This window comes from Capricornis sumatraensis, chromosome 2, assembly GCF_032405125.1.
Source record: "Capricornis sumatraensis isolate serow.1 chromosome 2, serow.2, whole genome shotgun sequence".
In the NCBI taxonomy this organism is placed as follows: domain Eukaryota; kingdom Metazoa; phylum Chordata; class Mammalia; order Artiodactyla; family Bovidae; genus Capricornis; species Capricornis sumatraensis.
The window spans coordinates 43,347,114-43,373,784 of NC_091070.1; the positions used below are offsets into that span (position 1 = coordinate 43,347,114).

A 26,671-nucleotide genomic window follows, 5' to 3' on the forward strand; every position below is an offset into this window, starting at 1 on the left:
GTATAAATCTACTTTTTTCAACTTTTTCCATTTATAAAATTGCTTCAGTATCTGCTTGGGTGTTCTAGATAGATCTGGTAATTCTCATGTAGAGACATGATTCTATGCCTTCATTTAAAATGGTTTATGGGACCTAATTAAGAAGAGTGATTGTTTTATTTCTGATTGTAAAAATAATGAAAATAAAAAGATAAATTCTGGTAAACATCTAAATTATTTAAAAGCAATAAATTAAAAGTTTATTGAAAGAACATTATTACATTGAATAACTATAATTTTACAAAAATAAGATTATGAATGTTGAATTCTAAAGGTACTATTTTTGAAATACTGTTTCTGAGAAATTGCCATCTACATATATGCAATATATATGCATATATATTTTGGATTCATAGTTTTGATCTTCTAAAAAATTGTTACCTGCCTTGAATGAATCCAGAAAGTTTATGGATGATTTCTATGTGTAGACATTGTAGAAAAATGTGAAGATGCCAAGGGACAGTAACAAATAATTATATGACTCTTCTACTTTGAACGGATAGAGAGCATGCATTTTCTTTGTGTTGGTTAAGTTGTATGTTGAACAGGGTTGACTTGGGTACAGTTTTTTTAGTTCCGTGCTTAATTATTGGGATTCAATCTAAAAATGAGAGTTAAAGAGAAACAGACAACTTCTAAAATTATCAGGTCTGGTCTGCAGCGAGAAAAGTAGTTTGAATTCTTGGGGGAGGATACTGAGCATCAGTGGTGCCCAAAGAAGGCACTTGTAGTACTGTTTCCTCAATTCCACTGTCATTTCTAACCTCCATCAGTAATTATGTGGCAAGAACTTTGGTCCTAGGGTATGGAGTGACCTGTTACTTGGGTCTGGGATTCTCTTTTACCTGATTGTATTACCTTTCTTTCATAACAAGAAAAAAGAAAGCATGAAGGAGTTAATAGAAAAGACCTTCTGCCATGCAGTTCCTAATACCATGCCCCATTCTGTCCTGGAAATGCTAAGTTTCATGGTCTTAGAGTAGGAATTAAATTTGGTGTAGATTATCTTAAAATACATGGCTTACAGAGCCTACAGGAAGGATGTCTGAAGCAGGTTTATAAGTGGAAAGCTAGTGATGGGGGATCTGTGTATTTATAGATTTTAAATGGTGTTAAGGATTAACTGGAACAGTTTAAAAAATTCAAAATCTGTTATCCTTTGTACTTGAAATCCTGGGTATAAGGATTGAAAAATTAGGAAGAACCCTAAAGAAATCTGAACAGATTTAACAAGTAGGGTATATAGAAATTCTTTTACAACTAATATTGTTGATCCTGAAATGCTAGTAAAGAATGCTTTCTTATTGTTGCCCTTTGTTTCATACTGATTTCTGGGAACTATGATATTTGTGGAACCTTAATGTAGGGCCTCAGAAAGCCAGGTAAATGGGAGTTTACTCTGGTACTGGTTTTCCTTCATCTTGCTTGAGGCAGCAAGAGGTGTATTCCTCAGCACTGAGAAAGCCGTAAAACAGTTCTTCCTTGGTATCTGAGATTCTGAAAGTAGGCCTTGCTGCACTTTGAAGTGCTTGTGCTACCTTATCCATCCATGAGAGACCATTTGCCTTTAGCTGACAGATACACTCAAGTGCACTTTTCTGTTTGGGAAGTATGGAAAAGCATTTTGGAATACTGGATTTTTGTATATGTATGTATGTATACACAAACACACACACATGCATAGTATGCAGGCATATGTAATGTAGGCTTAGACGCTTACTCCTTGGAAGGAAAGTTATGACCAACCTAGACAGCATATTAAAAAGCAGAGACATTACTTTGCCAACAAAGGTCTGTCTAGTCAAGGCTCTGGTTTTTCCAGTAGTCATGTATGGATGTGAGAGGTGGACTATAAAGAAAGCTGAGCACCGAAGAATTGATGCTTTTGAACTGTGGTGTTGGAGAAGACTCTTGAAAGTCCCTTGGATTGCAAGGAGATCCAGCCAGTCCATCCTAAAGGAGATCAGTCCTGGGTGTTCATTGGAAGGACTGATGTTGAAGCTGAAACTCCAATACTTTGGCCACCTCATGCGAAGAGCTGACTTATTTGAAAAGACCCTGATGCTAGGAAAGATTGAAGGCAGGAGAAGGGGACGACAGAGGATGAGATGGCTGGATGACATCACTGACTCTATGGACATGAGTTTGGGTAACCTTCAGGAGCTGGTGATGGACAGGGAGGCCTGCCTTGCTACAGTCCATGGGGTTGCAAAGAGTTGGACACGACTGAGCGACTGAACTGAACTGAACTGAAGAAGCTGTTACATTTTTAGAAAATAGATTATAAACCTTTTAACTTTTCGGTGTTTGCATGGCCTGTCAATGTAGAGATGTCAGATCATAAATATCTGTATCAGTCGAAGGGTTTTAGACTTTTGAATTGATTATGATTCCTTTTTTTCAACAATGGTTTTACCTTTCTTAAGTTCTGTCCTGGTTAAAATGTTTATTTCTTGAGTGCCTGTTAACTGCCCAGTAAAGCTACATAAAAGTGGAAGAATCAACTATTATAAACCTTCGAAAGTGAAAGTTGCTCAGTCGTGTCCAACTTTTTGTGACCCTATGGACTGTACTGTCAGTGGATTCTCTAGGCCAGAATACTGGAGTGGGCAGCCTTTCTCTTTTTCCAGGGGATCTTTTGAACCCAGATCTTTGGCATTGCAGATGGATTCTGTACCAGCTGAACCACCAGGGAAGCCTAAGAATACCGGAGTGGGTAGCCTATCCCTTTTCCAGGGGATCTTCCCAACCCAGGAATCAAAGCGGGGTATAAACCTTTATGTTACAGTATTTATTGGCATTATTATGCATAGTTTTATAATACTGCTTTTGTTTTTCTTTCTTAAATAGACTCTGGAACTTCTTTACAGAATTACTAATGCTCAGAATATAACAGTGATTGTCCAGAAAATGCTTGAATATTTACATCAGAGCAAAGAAGAATATATTATCGTCAATTTGGTTGGAAAAATAGCTGAGCTGGCTGAGAAATATCTTTTGGGCCCTGAGTCATAAAACACTTTTTAGTTACACAATGACTTTATCTATTTATTTTTCAAAAAATAAATGTTTTTCCTTTTTTTTAACTGAATTTTTTTTATCACCAAAAGCATTTTGTATTGAGGTAGAGCTGATTAACAATGTTGTGATAGTTTCAGGTGAACAGTGAAGGGACTCAGCCATATATATACATGTATCCATTCTCCCTCAAACCCCCGTCCCATCCAGGCTGGCACATAACATTGAGCAGAGTTCCATGTGCTATAAAATAGTTTTTTGTTCGTTATCTATTTTAAATATAGCAGTGTGTTACACAGTGACTTTAAATTGATTGGTATAGACATAGTCACTTGTAGGGGTGAAGTTCAGAGGCCCAGCAATAACTTCCATTCCTGATGTTTGAGCCTTTCTTATTGTTAAAAACAAAAAGTTGTGTAGACTTCCTGGGGGATGACTTTTTTCCTGGTTCTTTTTATTCTACTGGGCCGTATTATCAACAGGAGTATACAGGAATCTCTTTGATTCTTCTTTTATCCCTTCTTGTCTTTGACTTTACTTCCTGCTCAGTCCCTGAGTAAAAGTTCTTGTTGTTTGGGGGAGACTGATGAGGATATCAGTATGCTAAAATTTGCTTATTTGGGAATAAGCATAATTGCTTATACTGGGAATGGTCACAAACTCCACATGTTGCTTTTCTTCACATTTGTTTTTAAAAAGTCAGATGAACTTTACAGGCCCCAAGGTTACTCAACATTCTTTTTAGGATGTTTATTGTTTAAATCTAATATTGAATGAATGAATGAGTAATGTCAGTCAAATTGTCTTGGAATGCTTAAATATAGTTTTGTCCTGGCCAGTGCTATAGCCCTGGCTAGCAGAATGGTAGAATTTTAGAACTGAAGAGGAACAGATTAGAAAAGAGGGTAAACAATTGTTCAGAAAGACATATCACAACACTTAACCTCTCTGAAGTGCATATCATTTTCCTTTATGTGTTAGTCCACAGTCAGCTGGAATATTTCTTTCAGTTATTTCACATTTAACTGAGTGCCTGTTAGGTCCAAGATACGGTGCTAGATAAAGCAACATGAACTGGTTTACTAAGTTTACTGAATGAGCTTTACTGAACACCTATTTTACACAAAGCTAGAGTATAGAAAAATTTTTTGGCAGAAGTTAAAATTATAAATGCCAAACTGGGATGAATTGAGGGTTATTTTTGTAAAGATTGATTCAGAAAGGGTAATTTTAATAAGTGGCATTTGGAAGTGTACTTGTTCTTAACACTGTGGACACATATGCTCCTGATAATGCGTGGTTTATTCAGACAATGAATGCTGTATTTTCAGTGGGAGGAGATGTGATGCATCCTGATATTCCCAATAACTTTTTGAGACTGCTAGCAGAAGGTTAGTAAACTATTGCATTCTGCAAAGATTTTAAAATTAAATGTTTTTATTACAGAGTCCTTGGAGAATTTAATGGAAATTAAAATGGTATATCAATTCCTTTGTAGGTTTTGATGATGAAACAGAAAATCAACAATTAAGACTTTATGCAGTTCAGTCTTATCTTACTTTACTAGATATGGAAAATGTGTTCTATCCACAGAGATTTCTTCAAGTTATGAGTTGGGTAAGCAAAGTACATTGACTCACAAATGTTTGTAATAATTTTTATAAAGACAAATACTAATAATGTATTTCTTCAGAAATCATTTATTTCAGATCTGTTAACTCTTTCAACTGCCGATTTTCTTTCCCAGTGGCTGTGTTCTATCACTTACCTATTTACTGTGTATTCATTCTCTCTGCCATCTTACTTGAATAGTCTTTTAAATATGGGTATTTATTTAGATGCCTGTCTGTGTACAGTGCATTTGTTGTGAATCTATATATGAATATGTGAATACTCATGAAGCTGTGGTATGCTACCTTTCTATTGTTGCATAATCATGTTACCACAAACTTAAAACAACATACATTTTGTTGTCTCACACTTTCTGTGGGTTAGGAGTTCAGGTATGGCTTAGCTGGGTTTTCTGCTTAAGGCTTTTTAAGGTTGCAATCTAGGTGTCCCTTGGGGCTGCTGTTTCATCTGAAACTTGATTAGTAAAGGATCTGCTTCCAGGCTCACGTGTGGTTGTTGGCAGAAATCAGTTTATTGTAGCTCTAAGGCTGAAGGTTTGATGTTCAGACTGTTGACTGTTGGCTGCCCTTGGCTCCAAGAGTTGTCCTCAGTTTCTTGCCATGTGGGCCTCCCAACATGGTGGCTTGCTTCATCAGAGCCTGCAAGGGAGATCATCTGTTTGCAAAGTGAGGTTGCAGTTTTGTAGAGTATAAATTTACATAATCATATACATCCTGTCACCTTCGTATATTCTTTCCTGTGCATGTGAATGAGCATTTCTCTAGGGGGAGATTTGGAGAAGTGCATCTCTGGGTCGTAGGATGTTTACACTTTAATATTTTATGGTTTTGTCAAATGTTAGTATGTTAAATTTTACCCAGACTTTTATTTAAGAATTCTTTTCTCATCTATTAGAAAGGTGAAAAAGTGGCATAATAAATACCCCTGTACTGTTCATCTAGATTCCCAGTGAATGTTTTTAACCACCTTGCTTTATCTACATCTCTATATATAGCTGGATCTATGTATATACAGTTTGTTTTGTTGAGCCAGTTTAAATTGAGTTGCAGACATCATAACGCTTCCCCTATAAAAGAATTCAATATAAATCTCCCGAGTCACATTCTGCTGCTGCTGCTGCTAAGTCGCTTCAGTTGTGTCCGACTCTGTGCGACCCCATAGACGGCCTCCCACCAGGCTCCCCCGTCCCTGGGATTCTCCAGGCAAGAACACTGGAGTGGGTTGCCATTTCCTTCTCCAATGCAGAAAAGTGAAAGTGGAGTTGCTCAGTCGTGTCTGACTCTTAGCAACCCCATGGACTGCAGCCTACCAGGCTCCTCTGTCCATGGGATTTTCCAGGCAAGAGTACATATTCATATTAATCCAGTTGTCCAAAACAATGTCTCTTATGACTATTTTTCTATTCCTCCTTACCCCATATCCTGTCAAGGTTCACAAATTGCATTTAGTTTTTCTTTTAGCCTCTTTATTTTACAGTGATCCTCAGTTTTTTTTTTGTTTGTTTTCATGACATTGTTATTTTTTTTGGATGAATACTGTTGACTTGTAACAAGTCCAGCATTCTGAATTGGACTATATCTGGTTCAGGTAAACATTTTAGCAAAAATACAACATTGCCAATATGTACTTCCCACTACATCGTATCAGGATGTATATAATATCAGTTCCTCCAATTATTGGTGCTTGTTAATTTCTTTGGTTAAGATAGCAATCTTCGTATTCTCTCCATTGTAAAGGTGCAATTTCTTATTACTACTTTAGAACTAATCTGTGAGGTGATTCTGTGAGACTGTGTGAACATCTGTTCTTCAGCTGTCTTTCATCAGTGGTTTTAGCATTGATAATCTTTTCCTAAATTGATTGCTGTATTTGGTAGCCATTTGTATATGTTCATATATTTAGAGTGTTTCTTTTTCTACAGCATACAAATCCTGTACGTGTTTTGCTAGATTTATACTTAGATACAGATGGTCCCTGATTTAAGATAGTTCAGGTTAGGGTTAGGGTTAGGGTTTGGGTTCTGGTGATGCGAAAGTGATACAAATTTAGGAGAAACTTCAAATTCTTTTTTTTAATTGAAGTATAGTTGATTTACAGTATTAATATTAGTTTCAAGTGTACAGCATATTCTTTTTTTTGCAAATTATATTCCATTAAGGTTATTATAAGATTATGGGTCTAATTTCCTGTACTGTTCAGTACATCCTTGTTGCTTATCTATTTTATACATAGCAGTTTGTGTCTCTGAATCCCTTATGCCTAACTTGCTCCTTCCCCCTTCCCTCGTTCCACTGGTAACCACTGTTTTTTTTTTTTTTTAATTGAATATAGTTGATTTACAGTGTGTATTAATTTCTAGCATACAGCAAAGTGATTCAGTTATACATATACATACATATTCTTTTCCATTATGATTTATTATAAGATTTTGAATATAGTTCCCAGTGCTATACAGTAGGACATTGTTATTTATCTATTTTATATATAGTAGTTTGTATAGGCTAATCCCAAATTCCTAATTTATATCTCCCCTATCCCCTTCCCTCGTTGATAACCATAAGTTTGTTTTCTCTGAGTCTGTTTCTTAGATAAATTGGTTTTTGTCACATTTTAGATTCCACGTATACGTGATATCATATGGTATTTGTCTTTTTCTTTCTCACTTGGTTCACCTAGTATGATAATTTCTAGTTCCATCCATGTTGCTTCAAATAGCATTATTTTATTCTTTTTTATGGCTGAGTAGTATTCCATTGTGTGTGTGTGTGTGTGTGTATGTGTGTGTATACACACATACACACACACACCATATCTTCTTTATCCTTTCAGTATGTTGATGGACATTTAGGTGGCTTCCATATCTTGACTATTGTAAATAGTGCTGCACTGAACATTGGGATGCATGTATCTTTTCGAATTATGGTTTCCTCTGGATATATATGCCCAGGAGTTAAGTTGCTAGATTATGTTGGCAGCTCTTTTGTATTTTTTAAAGGAACATCCATACTGTTTTCTATAGTGGCTTCACCAATTTAAATTCCCACCAGTCATGTAGAAGGGTTCCCTTGTGTCCACATTCTCTCCAGCATTTGTTTTTTGTAGACTTTTTGAGAGTAGTCATTCTCACAGGTATGAGGTAATATCTCACTGAGGTTTTTGATTTGCTTTTCTCTAATAATTAGTGATGCTGAGTATCTTTTCTTGTGCCTGTTAGCCAGCTTTATGTCTTCTTTGGAAAAATGTCTATTCAGGTCTTCTGCTCATTTTTTCACTGAGTTGTCTTGTTGATACTGAGTTGTATGGATTGTTTGTATATTTTGGAAATTAAGTCCTTGTTGGTTTCATTGTTGGCAAATACTTTCTTCCATTCTGTAGGTTGTCTTTTCATTTTGTTGATGGTTTCTTTTAGTGTGCAAAAGCTTTTAAGTTTAATTAGGTCCCATTTGTTTATTTTTGCCTTAGTAGACAGATCCAAGAAAATATTGTTACAATTTATGTTAAAGAATGTTCTTTTCTAGGAGTTGTATGATTCAGGTCTTACAATTAGATCATTAATCCATTTTGAGTTTATTTTTGTATGTGATGTGAGGAAATGTTATAGTCTTATTGTTTTACATGCAGCAGTCTAGTTTTCCCAGCACCACTTATTGAAGAGACTGTTCCTTTCTCTATCTTAGTCTTGCCTCCTTTTTCATAGATTAGTGGTTTATTTCTGTATTTTGATGTTATACTCTACAGTGTTGCTAAATTCACTTATTAATCTAGAATTTTTTTTTTTTTTGTAGATTTCTTGAGACTATGTTAAGAATTTTTGCATTTCTGTTTATGGGGGATGTTCTTTTTTTTTCCTTTTTTTTTTCCCTACTCTGTTTGGTTTTAGTATCAAGGTCATACTGGCTTCATAGACTGTTAGGGAGTGTTCTTTCCTCTTTTATTTAATGGAAAGATAGGGTGTTGTTTAGTCTTTGAGTGTCTTGAAAATTTCCTGTTGTCCTTCCTGTTACTGATTTTAGTTTGTTGTCAGAGAAAATACTCTTAAGATTTCAGTTCTTTTAAGTCTCTTGAGGTTTATTTTATGGCCTAAGATACAGTCTGTCTTGTTAAATGTTCTATGGGTGCTCGCAAAGTATTCTGCTTATAGTTGGGTGGTGTGTTCTACAGATGTTGATTAAATTCTTTTGGTGATGGTATTGAGACCTGAATAAGTTAGATGTAGAAAAGAAACTGTGTAACATAGATCTTTGTTCCTCAAAGTCTCTGTGTGGATCATCTGTATCAGAATCAGATGGTATTTGTTCAGAATGTGTATTGTAGATCCCCACCACAGACATACTAAATCAGATTATCTGGGAGTAGAGTCAGAAATCTGTATTTTTGTGAAACATTTCAGGTGGCTCTTAACGCATGCTAGTGTGTGGTAACCACTTATTAAATGGTTATTGGAAAATAGTAACAGAATGTGAAAGTGCTTGTAAAAACCAACATCCAAACTGGAAGTTCAGAAGAAAGCTAACTTGTAAAGATATGGTGCTTTATATATTGTTAATAATAAAAATGTGAAAGTCCTTTTTGTATTCACTTCCAGTTCATGTTGTTGTTCAGTTGCTTAGTCATATCTGACTCTTTGTGACCCTATGGACTGTAGCTTGCCAGGCTCCTCTGTCCATGGAATATTCCATGCAAGAATACTGGAGTGGGTTGCCATTTCCTCCTCCCCAATTCATGGTGTAATTTTGACTTAAAATATGCAATTTTATTTTTAATAATTTTTGTACTGTGAGAATATGCTTGCTGCTGCTGCTAAGTCACTTCAGTCGTGTCCGACTCTATGCGACCCCACAGACGGCAGCCCATCAGGCTTCCCCATCCCTGGGATTCTCCAGGCAAGAATACTGGAGTGGGTTGCCACTTCCTTCTCCAGAGCATGAAAGGAAAAAGTGAAAGTGAAGTCGCTCAGTCGTGTCTGACTCTTAGCGACCTCATGGACTGCAGCCTACCAGGCTCCTCAGTCCATGGATTTTCCAGGTAAGAGTACTGGAGTGGGGTGCCATTGCCTTCTCCAGAGAATATGCTTAGTATAGATTAAATTTACTCTGCAGACACTTCGTTTAGATTTCTGAGTATAATTGCTATCTAACTTGATGTTTGCATATATTCATTACTTTGTTTTACTTACAGGTGTTAGGGGAGTATTCCTATCTCTTAAATAAGGAAACACCAGAGGAAGTTATAACCAAGCTCTACAAGTTACTTATGAATGACTCCATTTCTTCAGAAACAAAAGCCTGGATAATAGCTGCTGTGACCAAGTTGACACCCCAAGCACACTCTTCTAATATAGTTGAGAGATTAATCCAGGAATTTACCACATCTTTGGATACTTGCTTGAGACAGCATGCATTTGAATTAAAACACTTGCATGAGAATGTAAAATTGATGAAGAGCTTACTTCCACTTGATAAGAGTTGTGAAGACATGGTGGTAAGACATCTGCATTCTGTCTTTTTAAGGGTTGCATTGTGTTTAAAAAGAATAATTCTTGCATTTGAGATATATCGATAATGTACCAAAATGTAATTTCTGTAGCACTTAAGATGAAGGTTGGCATTTTTCTCATGTTAGTGTGAGAGAGCGTTTGAGAGCTTCTATTCAGTTGTTGTTGTTCAGTCGCTAAGTTGTGTCTGACTCTGCGACCCCATGAACTGCAGCACTCCAGGCTTCCTTGTCCTTCATTATCTCCCTGAATTTGCTCAAACTCATGTCTATTGAGTGAGTGATGCCATCCAACCATCTCATCCTCTGTTGCCCCCTTCTCCTCTAGTTCAGTAGTGATCCTAAATAGTAAGGAAGACTAATCTGTTCTGGAGAACTGCTGTGGAAGGAGTTTATATTCTGTGACAATCTCTTTTAACATGTAATAATTTGAGAAATTAAAAATTTTATCTCCTTCGAACTTCTCTAATATATCATTTTATTATTACTCTCTTTGAGAATGTAAGAAAAGTTTTTCTCCATTTTATTTTATGGATCTACCATCTAAATCTTTACTACTTTGGAAACTGATCACTCACCTTTCCTTCTCCTACCTGCTTTCAGCACCTGCCCCTTTTAGGCAAAGCACTTAGTTACATTTCACTTCAAGTTTTCCCTCAGATTAGTGTAAATCTGAAAACTTCGAGGAGAAAGTCAGATTTTTCAGATTTTTATGTTAGATGTCATATTCTAGAGAAGAGGATGGGCATTCCCACTAATTACGATTCAGATGGAGATGCAGGTTTGATCTCTGGCGAGGGAGATCCCCTGGAGGAGGAAATGTCATTCCTGTATTCTTACCTGAAGAATCCCATGGACAGAGGAACCTGGCTATAGTGGATAGGGTTGCAAAGAGTTGGGCATGACTGAAGTGACTAAGCACATTCATGGCTTGTATTCATTTTGAACCTTTGTTCATTAATTTTTTTCATTAGCTCCTCATGGGCAGAGGCCTTGGTTTAACATTCCTGAGACTGTATGAATACATATGCTATTAAGCTAGTTAGTAACTCTACTTCTCTTTCTATCAGTGAAAGAGAAGGATGATGACATAGCTTCATCTATTTAAGAATCTTATCAAAACAAAACTTCTCCAAATTCAGAGTGTGAGATGCCAATTAAATTTTTGAGAATTACCTGCATTTCTAAATTATCTGAGCTGATTGTATATACTTAGCTAAATCAGGAGAAGCAGATTTGTGGTTTCTGAGGTTGTTATTGCTATATCCTCTTGTGTATCTTGTTTTCCTTTCTCACTTAATTTTCTCTTTTTCTCCTTTTTTCTTATTCTTTTTTCATCTCTTTACTTCTTTTCATTTAACCTGTCTATTCTTGTACTTTGTTGAAATTAAGTTAATTTTCCAGAGATTTGTGAAGAAACATTTCTAGGTAGAAAGGAATCAGTTCAGTTCAGTTTAGTTGTTCAGTTGTGTCTGACGCTTTGCGACCCCATGAACCGCAGCACGCCAGGCCTCCCTGTCCATCACCAACTCCTGGAGTCTACCCAAACCCATGTCCATTGAGTCGATGATGCCACCCAACCATCTCGTCCTCTGTTGTCCATTTCTCCTCCTGCCCTCAATCTTTCCCAGCATCAGGGTCTTTTCCAATGAGTCAGCTCTTCACATCAGGTGGCCAGAGTATTGGAGTTTCAGCTTTAACATCAGTCCTTCCAATGAACACCCAGGACTGATCTCCTTTAGGATGGACTGGTTGGATCTCCTTGCAATCCAAGGGACTTTCAAGAGTCTTCTCCAACACCACAGTTCAAAAGCATCAATTCTTCGGCGCTCAGCTTTCTTTATAGTCCAACTCACATCTATACATGACCACTGGGAAAACCGTAGCCTTGACTAGACAGACCTTTGTTGGCAAACTAATGTCTCTGCTTTTTAATATGCTGTCTAAGTTGGTCATAACTTTCCTTCCAAGGAGTAAGCATCTTTTAATTTCATGGCTGCAGTCACCATCTGCAGTGATTTTTAAGCCCAGAAAAATAAAGTCAGCCATTGTTTCTACTGTTTCCCCATCTATTTGCCATAAAGTGATGAGACTGGATGCCATGATCTTAGTTTTCTAAATGTTGAGTTTTAAACCAACTTTTTCACTCTCCTCTTTCACTTTCATCAAGAGACTCTCTAGTTCTTTTTCACTTTCTGCCATAAGGGTGGTGTCATCTGCATATCTGAGGTTATTGATATTTTTCCCGGCAGTCTTGATTCCAGCTTGTGCTTCTTCCAGCCCAGCGTTTCTCATGATGTACTCTGCATATAAGTTAAATAAGCAGGGTGACAATATACAGCCTTGATGTACTCCTTTTCCTATTTGGAACCAGTCTGTTGTTCCATGTCCAGTTCTGTTGCTATTGAACTGTTGTCATTGAAAGGAATAAGATAGTGAAATCAGTGTGGGAGGCTGGATAACAGCCCTCCCCAAGATATTCACATCTCAATCCCTGGAGCCTGTGCATATGTGTGTGTGTGTGCTAAGTCACTTCAGTTGTGTCTGACTCTGCAACGCCATGGACTGTAGCCCACCAGGCTCCTCTGTCCATGGAATTTTCCAGGCAAGAATTCTGGAGTGGGTTGTCATGCCCTCCTCCAGGGCATCTTCCTGACCCAGGGATCAAACCTGTGTCCCTTACAACTCCATTCTCAGATGGGTTCTTTACCACTAGTGCCACCTGAGAAGCCCAGAGCCTGTGCATATGTTACTTTATGTGCTAAAAGGGACTTTGTAGGTTTGATTAAGAATTTTGTAATGGGGAGATTAACGTGGATTATCTGAGTAGGCATGATATAATCGTGAAGTGTCTTTATAAAAGTGAGGCAAGAGGTCAGAGAGGAGAGGGCAAAGTAACAATAGAAGCAGAGATTGGAGTGATATACCCATAAGCCGAGGAATGCCTCTATAAAGAGACAAGGAACCTGTTCTCTCCTGGAGCCTCCAGAAGGAACTAGCCTTTGCCACCACTTTGTTTTTAGCCCCTAGCAGGAGGAAACTAATGAAGACAGTATAGCGCATAGTGTTATGTCTTCTCCTCTAGTAAGTTACAAGTCTCATGAGGGCAGGTCTTGTGTCTTCCCTTTTCTGAATAATTAGTATCCAACAAGATTCTTTAATATATTGGATGCTCAAAAGTGTATTCTGCAGTGCAGTGAATTAATAATAAGTACAAATGACTTATATTGTTAGATTCTTAGAGCTGAGGGATTTGATGTTTTAAAAAGCTAGAGAGTTGAGTAGCAATTTAGAATTGAAGTTCTGTTTTTCACTTAAAAATTATTTTTAGGAAATGTGGGCTAAAATTACTTATATGATTGTGCAGTCTACTATGTAGGCTTGGTGTTTTAATTCCTAATTTTTGCTTTACTTAGGTAGATGCTTCCTTATCTTTTCTGGATGGTTTTGTGGCTGAAGAACTAACACAGGGGGCAGCGCCTTACAAACCTCACCACCAACGGCAGGAGGAAAAGCTTTCTCAGGAAAAAGGTAATTTTTCATGAGTTTATAATAAGTTACATTGTAGGGACATCACTTTTTCATGCAGCTGATGTCATAGTCATGTAAGTATATAACTGAGAAGATTTATTATCCCGCTTTAAATCTGCTTGTGACTTGTTCACCCTGGCCTTATTTGGGGTAAACAGAAAAAAAAAAAGAGGGGTTCCAAAAGTCATAGGTTTCATGTACATAAGTGCCTCAGATCATCCTATAATTTTAAGAACTTGAAGGTAGAATTATCATTTTGGTCACTGTACTAAAGGGCTGACAGATGTTCCTGTGAGCATACCTGCAGAAAAGCTTCAGAAAAAAAATGGTTACTGGTTACTATGGACTAGTGAGTTTCATTTTCATTCTGAACAATCTTGTATATCTAATCAGTGAGTTTAGTAATAGCTAAGAAAGGAAATAATAACTTTATATTTTAAAAATGTAGGATATCAGGGAAAGACTTCTCTCATGATTTTAGTCAAGAGGAGATTCTAGAAATATTTGATGGTGGATGGGATATGAATAAAGGGAGACCATTGACATATATATAGGAATTCAGAATGTTAATACTAAAAAGTTTAATGCTAAAAGGTCCTTTTTTGTTCTGCTGCTGCTGCTGCTAAGTTACTTCAGTCGTGTCCGACTCTGTGCAACCCCATAGATGGCAGCCCACCAGCCTCCCCTGTCCCTGGGATTTTCCAGGCAAGAACACTGGAGTGGGTTGCCCTTTCCTTCTCCAATGCGTGAAAGTGAAAAGTGAAAGTGAAGTTGCTCAGCCGTGTCCGACTCTTAGCAAACCCATGGACTGCAGCCTACCAGGCGCCTCCATCCATGGGATTTTCCAGGCAAGAGTAGGGGTGGAGTGGGGTGCCATTGCCTTCTATTCATTCTTTAATGGTTTTTTTGCGTACTTATTAATTCAGGCTCTGTGCTAGGCATATAAGTTCAAGTAAATGGATGATCCTATGATAAAACCAAAAGTATAAACATCTATATAATCGACTTGATGGTATTTTTTTGCAGAAGTAGAAGTATTTTCTCTTTTAAGGTTTCAGTTCAGTTCAGTTGCTCAGTTGTGTCCGACTCTTTGTGACCCCATGAACCGCAGCACGCCAGGCCTCCCTATCCATCACCAACTCCTGGAGTCTACCCAAACCCATGTCCATTGAGTTGGTGATGCCATCCAACCATCTCGTCCTCTGTCGTTCCCTTCTCTTCCTGCCCCCAATCCCTCCCAGCATCAGAGTGTTTTCCAATGAGTCAGCTCTTCACATCAGGTGGCTAAAGTATTGGAATTTCAGCTTCAACATCAGTCCTTCCAATGAACACCCAGGACTGATCTCCTTTAGGATGGACTGGTTGGATCTCCTTGCAGTCCAGGGGTCTCTCAAGAGTCTTCTCCAACACCACAGCTCAAAAGCATCAGTTCTTCAGTGCTCAGCTCTCTTTATAGTTTAATACATTATTTTGTACAGTGATACCTAATGGTGTAGAAAGTTCAATTTTCCGTCAAAGGATAATCAGTTCCTTCTTATTTAACCCTCATATATTGTTAGAATATATAGAGGGGGAAATAAAAATTTTTAATTATAATTACCCAACCTCTGACTCTAGTGCGTGTCTTATGACATCCAAGGTACAGAGTGAAAAATGCAGAGTTCCAGAGTGGGAGACATGGTCCAGTTGCCATATTTCCTTATTTTCAAATGTTTGGCGGTTATAAGTTGCTCTTTTTTTTTTGGCTGTGCCTTATGGCATAGGGGATCATAGTTCCCCATCAGGGATTGAATTTGTGCTCCCTGCAGCAGAAGCGCGCAGCCCTAGCCACTGGACCACCAGGAATTCCCCATCAGTTGCTGTTATTACTGCAATTCAAGGCTAGAATAGGGAAGGAGAGGTAGGACAAGGGGCCTAATTTCTGGCACTCCCTGACTTCTTTCTTAAAATAAGTTAAGTGGCTGAGACAAATATAATAGCCCTGAAACTCCTCAAGCTAGTATATTAATTTGCCAAGTAACACTTTTAATCATAGATTCATTGTTATAAATGGAGTTAAACTGTCAAATTAGGCTCTTCCTCTCTCCTTCCAAATCTATTTCTTACAAGTTCCCTAAGGTAGAATTGAAATTTCATGAGCCTAGACTGTCTTTTCCATCATGGAAAGGGAATCAGTTACAAGACAGGACATAGTAAGTGCTTTAGTAAGTACTTGAAGGTAAGTTATAAAATCATGCATCTTAATGATTTGATGGCAATGACAAGAAGTAAAAAGCTGGTGAAAAATAGGTATTTTCAGCCTAAAAAGTTGTTATTTCTGGAATCTTTCAAGTGTCAATTGGTTCTGATACTGATCTTGTTTGAAATTTTTATAAATAATTTATAGTTAAATGTCACTTTTATGAGGGATACAGTACTTCACTCTCTGGGGTAGAAAAATGCCAAGCATGTTAACAATAAATTTCAGGAAAATATTGTAAGATACTAAGAATTGGCAAAAATAGGTGGGATAGTGAGGAACAAACTTACTACCAGTTTATACCCAAGAGAAACATTGAAGAATCAGTGTGGATTATTCTGTTAAAAAAAAAGATAATGGCATCCAGTCCTATCACTTCATAGCAAATAGATGGGAAAAAAAGTGGAAGCAGGTATTTTATTTTCTTGAACTCCAAAATCACTGTGGACAGTGACTGCAGCCATGAAATTAAAAGACACTTGCTCCTTGGAAGGAAAGCTATGATAAACCTAGATGACATATTAAAAAGCAGAGATATCACTTTGCCAACAAAGGTCCATGTAGTCAAAGCTATGGTTTTTCCAGTAGTCCTGTACAGATGTAAGAGTTGGACCTTAAAGAAAGCTGAGCACTGAAGAATTGATGGTTTTGAATTGTGCTGGAGAAGACTCTTGAGAGTCCCCTGGACAGCAAGGAGATCAAGCCAGTCAATCCTAAAGGAATTCTACCCTGAATATTCATTGGAAGGACTGATGCTGAAGCTCCAATACTTTGACCATCTGGTGTGAAAAGCTGAGTCATTGGAAAAGACTCCGATGCTGGAAAAGATTGACGATAAAAGGAGAAGGGGCCAGGAGAAGATGGGCTGGTTAGAGAGCATCGCCGACTCAAGAGTTTGAGCAAACTCCAGGAGATAGTGGAGGACAAGGAAGCCTGTGTGCTGCATGCAGTCCGTGGGGTCACAAAGAGTTGGACACCACTTAATAACTGAACAGCAGCAGCAGCAACTCCTGTCTACAAACTTAAGGATTTTTGAAAACCACATCAAGTTGAGACTGTTGGTCTCTCAAAAAATAAAATTAATAAGAGCTGGGGGTAGTCAGAGAAGTATAGCCAAATGATCAAGGTATAAAAGAACTGCAGTACAAGATTAGATAAAGAAGGAATGTGCATATAGTCAAGGCCTCTGAAGTTGTGAAGGATACAAACAAGTTAAGTACTGAATTACTTATGCCCAGGATAGTTTATATTTTTATTTCTCACCTGGATTTCTCTTGGTAGCTCCCAACTCCCAAGGACTCTCTCTGCTTCTGGCTCATGCTTTGTCTTCTGTATGAATTGCCCTTCATCTGGTTAACTTCTACATATCCGTTAACTTTCAGATCAGCCATCTTCTGTCTTCTCCTGACTCTCTGTGTAGCATTATTCTCTTCCTGCTCCTCAGTTTGCACATATTCATCTAGTTAACTCTCTCCAATTTTTGTCTCTCTAGTCATTTATCTCTGTAAGAATCTTGAGAAATTTTCACTTAGTGAAAATAATGTGGTTTGAATGTTATTCTCAATGTTAAGCCTTTCTCAGCCTTTCTTAGATGACAGTCTTTAATTCTTCTGTATCACAATCAGAATTTTATCTGACTATCCTCCAGATATTGTCCTTTTTCATGTCTAGTCTTTTCTACCTCTAATTTTGAATTCTTTCTGGTCTTTGCTTAAACTTCTTATCTTGATGTGCTCTTTGTCTTAAACTCTTGAAACATTTCTTGAGATCTGTTACTGAAGTGTCAGTGCAGAGGCTGGATGGCTGACTGTCACAGATGCTATTTAAAAGAGGCCAATATGGGATAGAAGGTTAAATCAAATGATTTGAAAGCTTAAAATGAGAGGATATTCTAGCTGAAAAGGACCTTAGAATGACTTAGACAAGTGGTTTCCAAACGTGATTAAGAATCAGAATCACAGAGTTCTGAAAAAATGATATAGATTTTTGAGTCTTACTCCTATATCTTTTGTATCTGTGTCTCTGAAAGCCTGGTTGTGGGTATAAAAAGATTTGTAGATTCTGTGAAGTCAGCTTATTCTTGGTTATCTTGGAAACTGCTGATGTTCACTTTACAGACAAAAGAAAGTTCTATTTCACAATCTGTTTAACACCCAACCTACATCAAGAACTGGTTATTATTAATGAGCCCATTATTTTTTTCTACTGAGAAGTAGTTCTCTTCTATATCTTTCATTTAGCTAACAAACAGGCTGATTTATTTAGTAGACTTTAGATTAGGTGGTGTTCCTTTGAAGGAGACAGTGTGTAATATGATTGAGGGTGTAGTTCTGGAACCAGAGTATCTGATGTTGTCTGCCTCTTCCATTTCTTGTCTTGGTACTCTTGGGTGTCTTCATTGTAGGCTCTTGACTACAGTTGCCTCATTTGTAAAAGAGGATAATAATTGCAGAAGTTTACATTTTATTTTCTGAGATACTTTTTATTATTTAAGAAAGTCTTTAATGGCAAACCACTCTGGTATTCTTGCCTGGAAAATCCGTCTGTAGCTTGGCAGTCTACAGACCATGGATCGCAAAGAGTCAGACACAACTGAGCAACTTCACTTTGTATTGTAAATAGTCAATCCAAAGAGATAATGTGCCATTTAGGATTAAATTTAGTTAAATAGCATATTAGAAAATGGGGCCTTATGCAAGGCACAGGATATTGCTTTTTCCCATTAAAGAAATCTGGAAGTAGGCAGCCTAGTATTGATGATGGCTTTATGAATATAAAAGAGGAAGGAAGAGAGGAAGTTTTTTTTCTTCCAGGAGGATTCCTTCCAGAAGTTGTGCACAAAATATGCATATAATTTCATTGGTCAGAATTCAGTCACATGGTAGAAGAGTCTGGAAATGTTATCTCTTTTCTGGGTGGCTATTTACCTAGTTAAGAATGGAAGGTTCTAGAACTTATAAAGAAGAGGAGAGTGGATATCAATATGTGCTCTACCACAATCACAATATGAATTTTGTGGCTCTGGATGAATCATTTGGGTATACAGACTCAAAGAAATCTGAACCTGGGTAAACCTTGTTCTTTGTCAGTAAGGGAGATTTTACATTGAGGGTCCCATCAGACCAGTTGGTACAGGAATGTGCCTAAGAGCATTTTGTGAAACAAAAACACAGTGAGATCTTCGTTCATAGTTCATTAAACATTTTTGCATGAGAAGAGCAACTTTTCAGTAGACCTGACTTTATCAGTTGTCTTTCCTGGTTGAATTGTTTTTAGCTTTGAAGGGAGGTAAAAAAATGAAAGACTGTTTGTCTTTGATAAATTAATTGTGTGAAAACTGTAGTAGAGATTCAATAAATAATAGCTGCTTTGTTATTATTATTACTATAAATATTTGATTAGATTATTTCCCAAGCCTTTTCCAGTTTAAAAATTGTCACTGAATCCTAGTATTGTTATTTTATTTCAGTATTAAATGGTGCCTTTGATAATTTTTGCTTTTTTTTCATAATTTTTGCTTTGTTTTAAATATGAACCTCTGTTTTTGTTTTAAAATTCTAGTTCTCAATTTTGAACCATATGGACTCTCTTTTTCTTCATCTGGCTTCACTGGACGACAGTCTCCTGCTGGCATTTCTCTTGGTTCAGATGTATCTGGGAATAGTACAGAGACTGGACTAAAAGAGTAAGTCCCTTTCTTATTAAAATTGAGAACATGGGCTTGTTTAAATGTCTTTAAATGTTGAAGGATTCCTGAAAGCTAAATTCTGCATGGGTTGTTGTTTCTATTTATTGCTTTCAAAGTACTGATATTGTACAGCTTGTTATACTTTAAGAGAGCTTGCTTCCAGGGCAGTATAGAAAGTATACATACTTTGTGTGTGTTATTACTATATATTGTGTATGCACACACACATTTTTAAAGTAGTGTATCAGAACTTATATACCCAGGTGAGTATTCAACATATCATTCCACATTCCTCATAATCTACTTCTTAAAACCATCTCATTGGAAATTGACAAATACATAGATGAACGTAAAATCAGGTGACAGACTTTACTTGAGAAAGCTGTATATTTTGTTCAGAATGCTTTCAGAGCCTCTTTACAGCCACCTTGAAATTTGGTGATATATTTGTCTAAACACCTAAACATGGAACCAGATCTCCATCCTTTTAGGTAATTTTTATTTTTGAAATATGAATAAATTAGAAATTATGATCAAGTTAATAAAATGAGATAATGTATGCAAAGTGCCTTGTACAACCCAATACATAATAAGTGATTGATAAATGGTAGCTAATATAATTAATAATTGTCATTGCTGTCAGTATTGTTATTAACTAAAAGCTGAATTTACTACATAAAAGTAGTAGTCAATCTGGATAACTGATCAGTATACCAGTGTGACATAAAATAATGAAAATAGCATTCTTGTTTGTGAAGGAGCTTCTTCTAAAAGAATTCAGAAATATTTTGTATAATGGCAGCATTGTTGAAATAAATGATAAAATCTCATATGAACGATGACATTTGAACTGACTCAGTGACCTTATTTTATGTTCATCTTTGTATTTGTCAGCCTTCCGTGAGATGGTTATAAAAAGGATTTATCAGATGAATGACAGAATATGAGAAACATAGAATGATATGCTGAGTGAAATGGCATACGTTCAAAACCTCTTTCCTAGCCTTTTTTTCCCCTGCTCTGTTGACACCCTTTTCTTTCCCAGACATTTAATGTCAGCATTACAAGCGTGGGGTGCAGATACGGTCCATGAACATATAATGGTGGTGGTGGTGATAGCATTTAAGTACCTTAGACAGGGAATAGAGAGGCAAGGCAAGGAGAAACAGAAAACCCAAACCCTCCCAATCCAGGGAGGAAACGTAGTCCCTTTTACTGAACAACAGATGATGGCATCTGCTTTTTTAGTATTGGAACTGGCCTCTGGGGGACTTGACAGGACCTTGTGAATCCTATATGTGTACATGTACCACACTCAGAGAAAAGACATTTGGCAAAGCTGCTAAGGAGTTATACATATGCCATATTATCATGAAATGCAGTGTGAGGGATGAATTTAAAATTTCTATCTAAAAAGGACCACAGCTCACACATTATTTCAGATTAGGAACCTGTGTGGTAATTGGCAAGGTGCATCAGCTTTAGAGAGGAGATGATGGTTCTTTTTCAGTCTCTGGCAAGCTGAGAATAAAGTGAAGTGAAAGTGAAGTAGCTCAGTTGTGTCCGACTCTTTGCGACCCCATGGACTATAGCCTACCAGATTCCACTGTCCATGGGATTTTCCAGGCAAGAATGCTGGAGTGGGTTGCCATTTCCTTCTCCATGAGATCTTCCCGACCCAGGGATTGAACCCGGGTCTCCCGCATTGTAGGCAGACGCTTTACCGTCTGAACCAGAATAAAGTATAGCAAGCCAATTTAGAATTTCTTACCTTAAGTCCTATTGTAAAGCAGCACCCTAGCTCAAATGGGAATTTCTGGAGCTCAAAGTATATTCCCAATCTTTGAATGTTGAGTGAGTGAGTGAAAGTCGCTCAGTTGTGTCCAGCTCTTTTTGACCCCATGAACTATACAGTCCATGGAATTCTCCAGGCCAGAATACTGGAGTGGGTAGCCTTTCCCTTCTCCAGGGGATTTTCCCAAACCAAGGATCGAACCCAGGTCTTCCACATTGCAGGCGTATTCATTACCAGCTGAGCCACCAGGGAAGCCCAAGAATACTGGAGTGGGTAGCCTGTTCCTTCTTCTGCAGATCTTTCTGACCCAGGAATCAAACCGGGGTCTCCTGCATTGCAGGCGGATTCTTTACCAGCTGAGGTACCAGGGAAGCCCCTTCTGAAGATTGCTTCATTGGGCTTCACTGGTGGCTCAGATTGTAAAGGATCCAGCTGCAGTGTGAGAGACCTGGATTTGATCCCTGGGTTGAGAAGATCACCTGAAGAAGGCAACAGCTACCCACTCCGGTATTCTTGCCTGGAGAATTCCATGGACAGAGGAGCCTGGCAGGCAGCAGTTTTGAAGATTGTTTGGCCATAATTTACATCTGTGTTTGCATGGCCTCATTAAAAATAGCACAAAGGTATACCATGTATTATATTAACATTATTATTGTCAAAGTCCAGGCAAAGATGACTCATGTTTAAAATTTTTTTACAATGTTTCATGTCAGAAAGAAGCATATTTTGTGTGTGAAATGGCTTTGTGCTGCTCTTATATACTTCCTATTTAGACTTTCTATATGTAATGTGTGATAGTGAAAATTTCTGTGGCTCAGATCATGAACTCCTTATTGCCAAATTCAGACTTAAATTGAAGAAAGTAGGGAAAACCACTAGATCATTCAGGCATGACCTAAATCAAATCCCTTATGATTATATAGTGTAAATGAGAAATAGATTTAAGGGACTTGATCTGATCGATAGAGTGCCTGATGAACTAAGGACAGAGGTTCGTGACATTGTACAGGAGACAGGGATCAAGACCATCCCCATGGAAAAGAAATGCAAAAAAGCAAAATGGCTGTCTGGGGAGGCCTTACAAATAGCTGTGAAAAGAAGAGAGGTGAAAAGCAAAGGAGAAAAGGAAAGATATAAGCATCTGAATGCAGAGTCCCAAAGAATAGCAAGAAGAGATAAGAAAGCCTTCCTCAGTGATCAGTGCAAAGAAATAGAGGAAAACAACAGAATGGGAAAGACAAGAGATCTCTTCAAGAAAATCAGAGATACCAAGGGAACATTTCATGCAAAGATGGGCTCGATAAAGGACAGAAATGGTATGGACCTAACAGAAGCAGAAGATATTAAGAAGAGGTGGCAAGAATACACAGAAGAACCGTACAAAAAAGATCTTCACGACCCAGATAATCACGATGGTGTGATCACTCACCTAGAGCCAGACATCTTGGAATGTGAAGTCAAGTGGGCCTTAGGAAGCATCACTACGAACAAAGCTAGTGGAGGTGAGGGAATTCCAGTTGAGCTGTTTCAAATCCTGAAAGATGATGCTGTGAAAGTGTTGCACTCAATATGTCAGCAAATTTGGAAAACTCAGCAGTGGCCACAGGACTGAAAAAGGTCAGTTTTCATTCCAACCCCAAAGAAGGGCAATGCCAAAGAATGCTCAAACTACCACATGATCACAGTTATCTCACACGCTAGCAAAGTAATGCTCAAAATTCTCCAAGCCAGGCTTCAGCAATACATGAACCGTGAACTTCCAGATGTTCAAGCTGGTTCTAGAAAACCAAAGATCAAATTGCCAACATCTGCTGGATCATCTAAAACGCAAGAGAGTTCTAGAAAAACATCTATTTCTGCTTTATTGACTATGCAAAAGCCTTTGACTCTGTGGATCACAATCAACTGTGGAAAATTCTGAAAGAGATGGGAATACCAGACCACCTGACCTGCCTCTTGAGAGATCTGTATCCAGGTCAGGAAGCAACAGTTAGAACTGAACATGGAACAACAGACTGGTTCCAAATAGGAAAAGGAGTACATCAAGGCTGTATATTGTCACCCTGCTTATTTAACTTCTATGCAGAGTACATCATGAGAAATGCTGGGCTGGAAGAAGCACAAGCTGGAATCAAGACTGCCAGGAAAAATATCAGTAATCTTAGATATGCAGATGACACCACCCTTATGGCAGAAAGTGAAGAGGAACTAAAAAGCCTCTTGATGAAAGTGAAAGAGGAGAGTGAAAAGGTTGGCTTAAAGCTCAACATTCAGAAAATTAAGATCATGGCATCTGGTCCCATCACTTCATGGGAAATAGATGGGGAAACAGTGGAAACAGTGTCAGACTTTATCTTTTTGGGCTCCAAAATCACTGCAGATGGTGATTGCAGCCATGAAATTAAAAGACGCTTACCCCTTGGAAGGATAGTTACGACCAACCTAGATAGCATATTAAAAAGCAGAGACATTACTTTGCTAACAAAGGTCCGTCTAGTCAAGGCTATGGTTTTTCCAGTAGTCATGTATGGATGTGAGAATTGGACTGTGAAGAAAGCTGAGTGCAGAAGAATTGATGCATTTGAACTGTGGTGTTGGGGAAGACTCTTGAGGGTCCCTTGGACTGCAAGGAGATCCAACCAGTCCATTCTAAAGGAGATCAGCCCTGAGTGTTCTTTGGAATGATGCTAAAGCTGAAACTCCAATACTTTGGCCACCTTATGTGAAGAGTTCACTCAATGGAAAAGACTCTGATGCTGGGAGGGATTGGGGGCAGTAGGAGAAGGGGACGACAGAGGATGAGATGGCTGGATGGCATCACCAACTCGATGGACATAGTTTGAGTGAACTCTGGGAGTTGGTGACGGACAGGGAGGCCTGGCGTGCTGTGATTCATGGGGTCGCAAAGAGTCAGACACGACTGAGCGTCTGAACTGAACTGAACTGAACTGATAGACGTGTGTGCCTGTTACAGAGGATGAGATAGTTGGATGGCATCAGTGACCCAATGGCCATGAGTTTGATCAGACTGCAGAAGATAATGAAGCACAGGAAAGCCTAGCATGCTGCAGTTCATGGGGCCACAAAGAGTTGGACACAACTTAGCTACTCAACGACAACAATGCAGGCTCCATGTTCCTTCTCTTTCTCATTTTTGCTGGTTATTGTGAGTTGAATTCACTGGGAAGTGTGTTTGGAGATGGAATTTAATGCAAAATATTAAGGAGAGTCCTTGGCATCATCAACTGTGGAAGGGAGGGAAAAGAAGAGGGTTGGGCAGAAGAAGAAGTCTGCAATCAATGTTGTTGTTGCTAACAACAGTGTCTGCCAACTCCCTTGGAAGCTCTGGAGCTAGAATGGCCCATCAGAGCTGTCCTGAGTTGGGTGAAATGGGTGGCCAGGACTCTATATGTCTGTTCCTTAATTATTGGATGTGGGTGGCCTGGGAAAAGGGCATGTTCTGCAACTCATGTGACTCTGTAACTGAGGCAAATCCCTAAGGGTTCTACACCCCCAGCAGCTGCATCAGTGACTCCTTCATTGAAGGGGGATCTGGATGGAACATCCCAGGATCTACTACACTTACTTTTCTTTTTTTTTATTAAACTAATATTTGAATCATTTGGAGAGTTGCTCTTTTTTTTTTTTTAACTATCCCTTAATAATTAAAGGATATATTTTGGTAAACAAGGTTACAGAAACACTGTCATTCTCCTGGGGGATTCATGAATCCCTTGTTGTTGCTGTTGAGCATCCTAGAGATGCTAGGGTCATTTTAGTGGCTCCCGTGATGACTTTTTTATCTGCTCACACAAGATCAACCAGTTTTCTTCTGAAAGGTTTGATAGATAAATAACAGGATTTTGTTTGTCTTTTAACTTTTAAGAAAACTCTGTGATACCTGAAAGAGAGAAATGAAGATATTTATAACAGAACATTTAACAATAAAATTTGTTGAATGGACTGATTTCCTGTAGGGCGTTCTTTATTACCATTAGACTTTCTTTTAGACAATTGGTACTTAATAGCATTAGTTTTCCACTCAGTATGAAGTATAATGATCTTTTTTTGTTTCTGGCATATTACAGAAAATCAAACTGACCGTGATTCCAACAAATCATGAAGTAGAATAACAATCAGTACAGATATTTCTGAAATCTTATTTTAGAGTCATTTCATGATCTGCCTATCTTGTAGCACAAATTTTAAAAATGCAGTTTTAGATCATGGCAGAGATACTTACATGAGTCAGTGCCAAGGACACATGGTTCTTAAATGAAAACAATAGAGGCAGTCTTTGGTTGTTTGAGCCTGCATTTATGTATGATATGCAGCTGTAGCTTTTGGGACAACAGTAGATGAGTCTTAATCCTAATCACTGCTTTATTCTTCTTCACTTCAGGTATCAACTCCTAACATTCATGCTTTTTCCAAAAGTATCATTAATACTTTTTTCTTTTATAGATCAAACCTCATGCATTTTTATTAATGTACATTATAGTAGTTAATGGGGCTTTTTTGGTGGTTCAGTGGTAAAGAATCTGCCTGCCAATGCAGGAATGTGGGTTCAATCCGTGGGTCAGGAAGAACCCTGGAGAAGGAAATGGCAACCACTCCATTGTTCTTACCTGAGAAATCCCATGGACAGAGGAGCTGGGCGGGCTACAGTCTACCGGGTCTCAAAAGAGCTGGACACGACTTAGTGACTAAACAACAGCAATAATAGGTGAAAATGTAGATTGTGTTCACATTAAGAAAACCTTTTGGATTAAAGGTAAATTTACACATAGGAGTAGATTTGAATGAATTTTTTTTTTTTTGCTTTCCACAGGATTTTATGTAGTGAATTTATAGAGTGTTAATTCCTTCATTAAGTGATTATAGCTATGAAACTATGTCATTTCTAATCTCTAACCCATCAGAAATAAGGATAATTTTGAAAAGTCCATACATTGAAAGGAACTGATTTATAGTATTTCTGTTTTTGGACATCTTACTCAAACAATTAAATGAAAATTAAATGATCTGAAATTGTAAACTAAGCCTTGAGTTCTGTTGCATTAAATATTTTGGCTGGAGGGTAGGGGAAGGTTGGCTTTAACTAAAATAAAAACTGCAGATCTCAATTTTATTTCTGGCATATAGAATATAATCTGAAAGCTATTTCTAAAAGATAACAACAAAGATGTGTTTTTTAAAAAATGCCTCGTGAAGGTAACTGTTTAGCAGTTATTTA

At 37.9% G+C, this 26,671-nt stretch overlaps 1 protein-coding gene across 1 annotated transcript in view; it reads left to right on the forward strand.

Moving 5' to 3' along the window:
* AP4E1 (adaptor related protein complex 4 subunit epsilon 1) overlaps positions 1 to 26,671 on the forward strand; it is a 65,650-nt gene that overhangs the window by 28,890 nt on the left and 10,089 nt on the right. The window contains exons 10-15 of the mRNA XM_068965179.1: positions 2,890 to 3,029; positions 4,336 to 4,448; positions 4,556 to 4,674; positions 9,868 to 10,170; positions 13,599 to 13,713; positions 19,514 to 19,637. Coding sequence (XP_068821280.1) covers positions 2,890 to 3,029; positions 4,336 to 4,448; positions 4,556 to 4,674; positions 9,868 to 10,170; positions 13,599 to 13,713; positions 19,514 to 19,637 — 914 coding nt within the window. The remainder of the gene's footprint in view (positions 1 to 2,889; positions 3,030 to 4,335; positions 4,449 to 4,555; positions 4,675 to 9,867; positions 10,171 to 13,598; positions 13,714 to 19,513; positions 19,638 to 26,671) is intronic.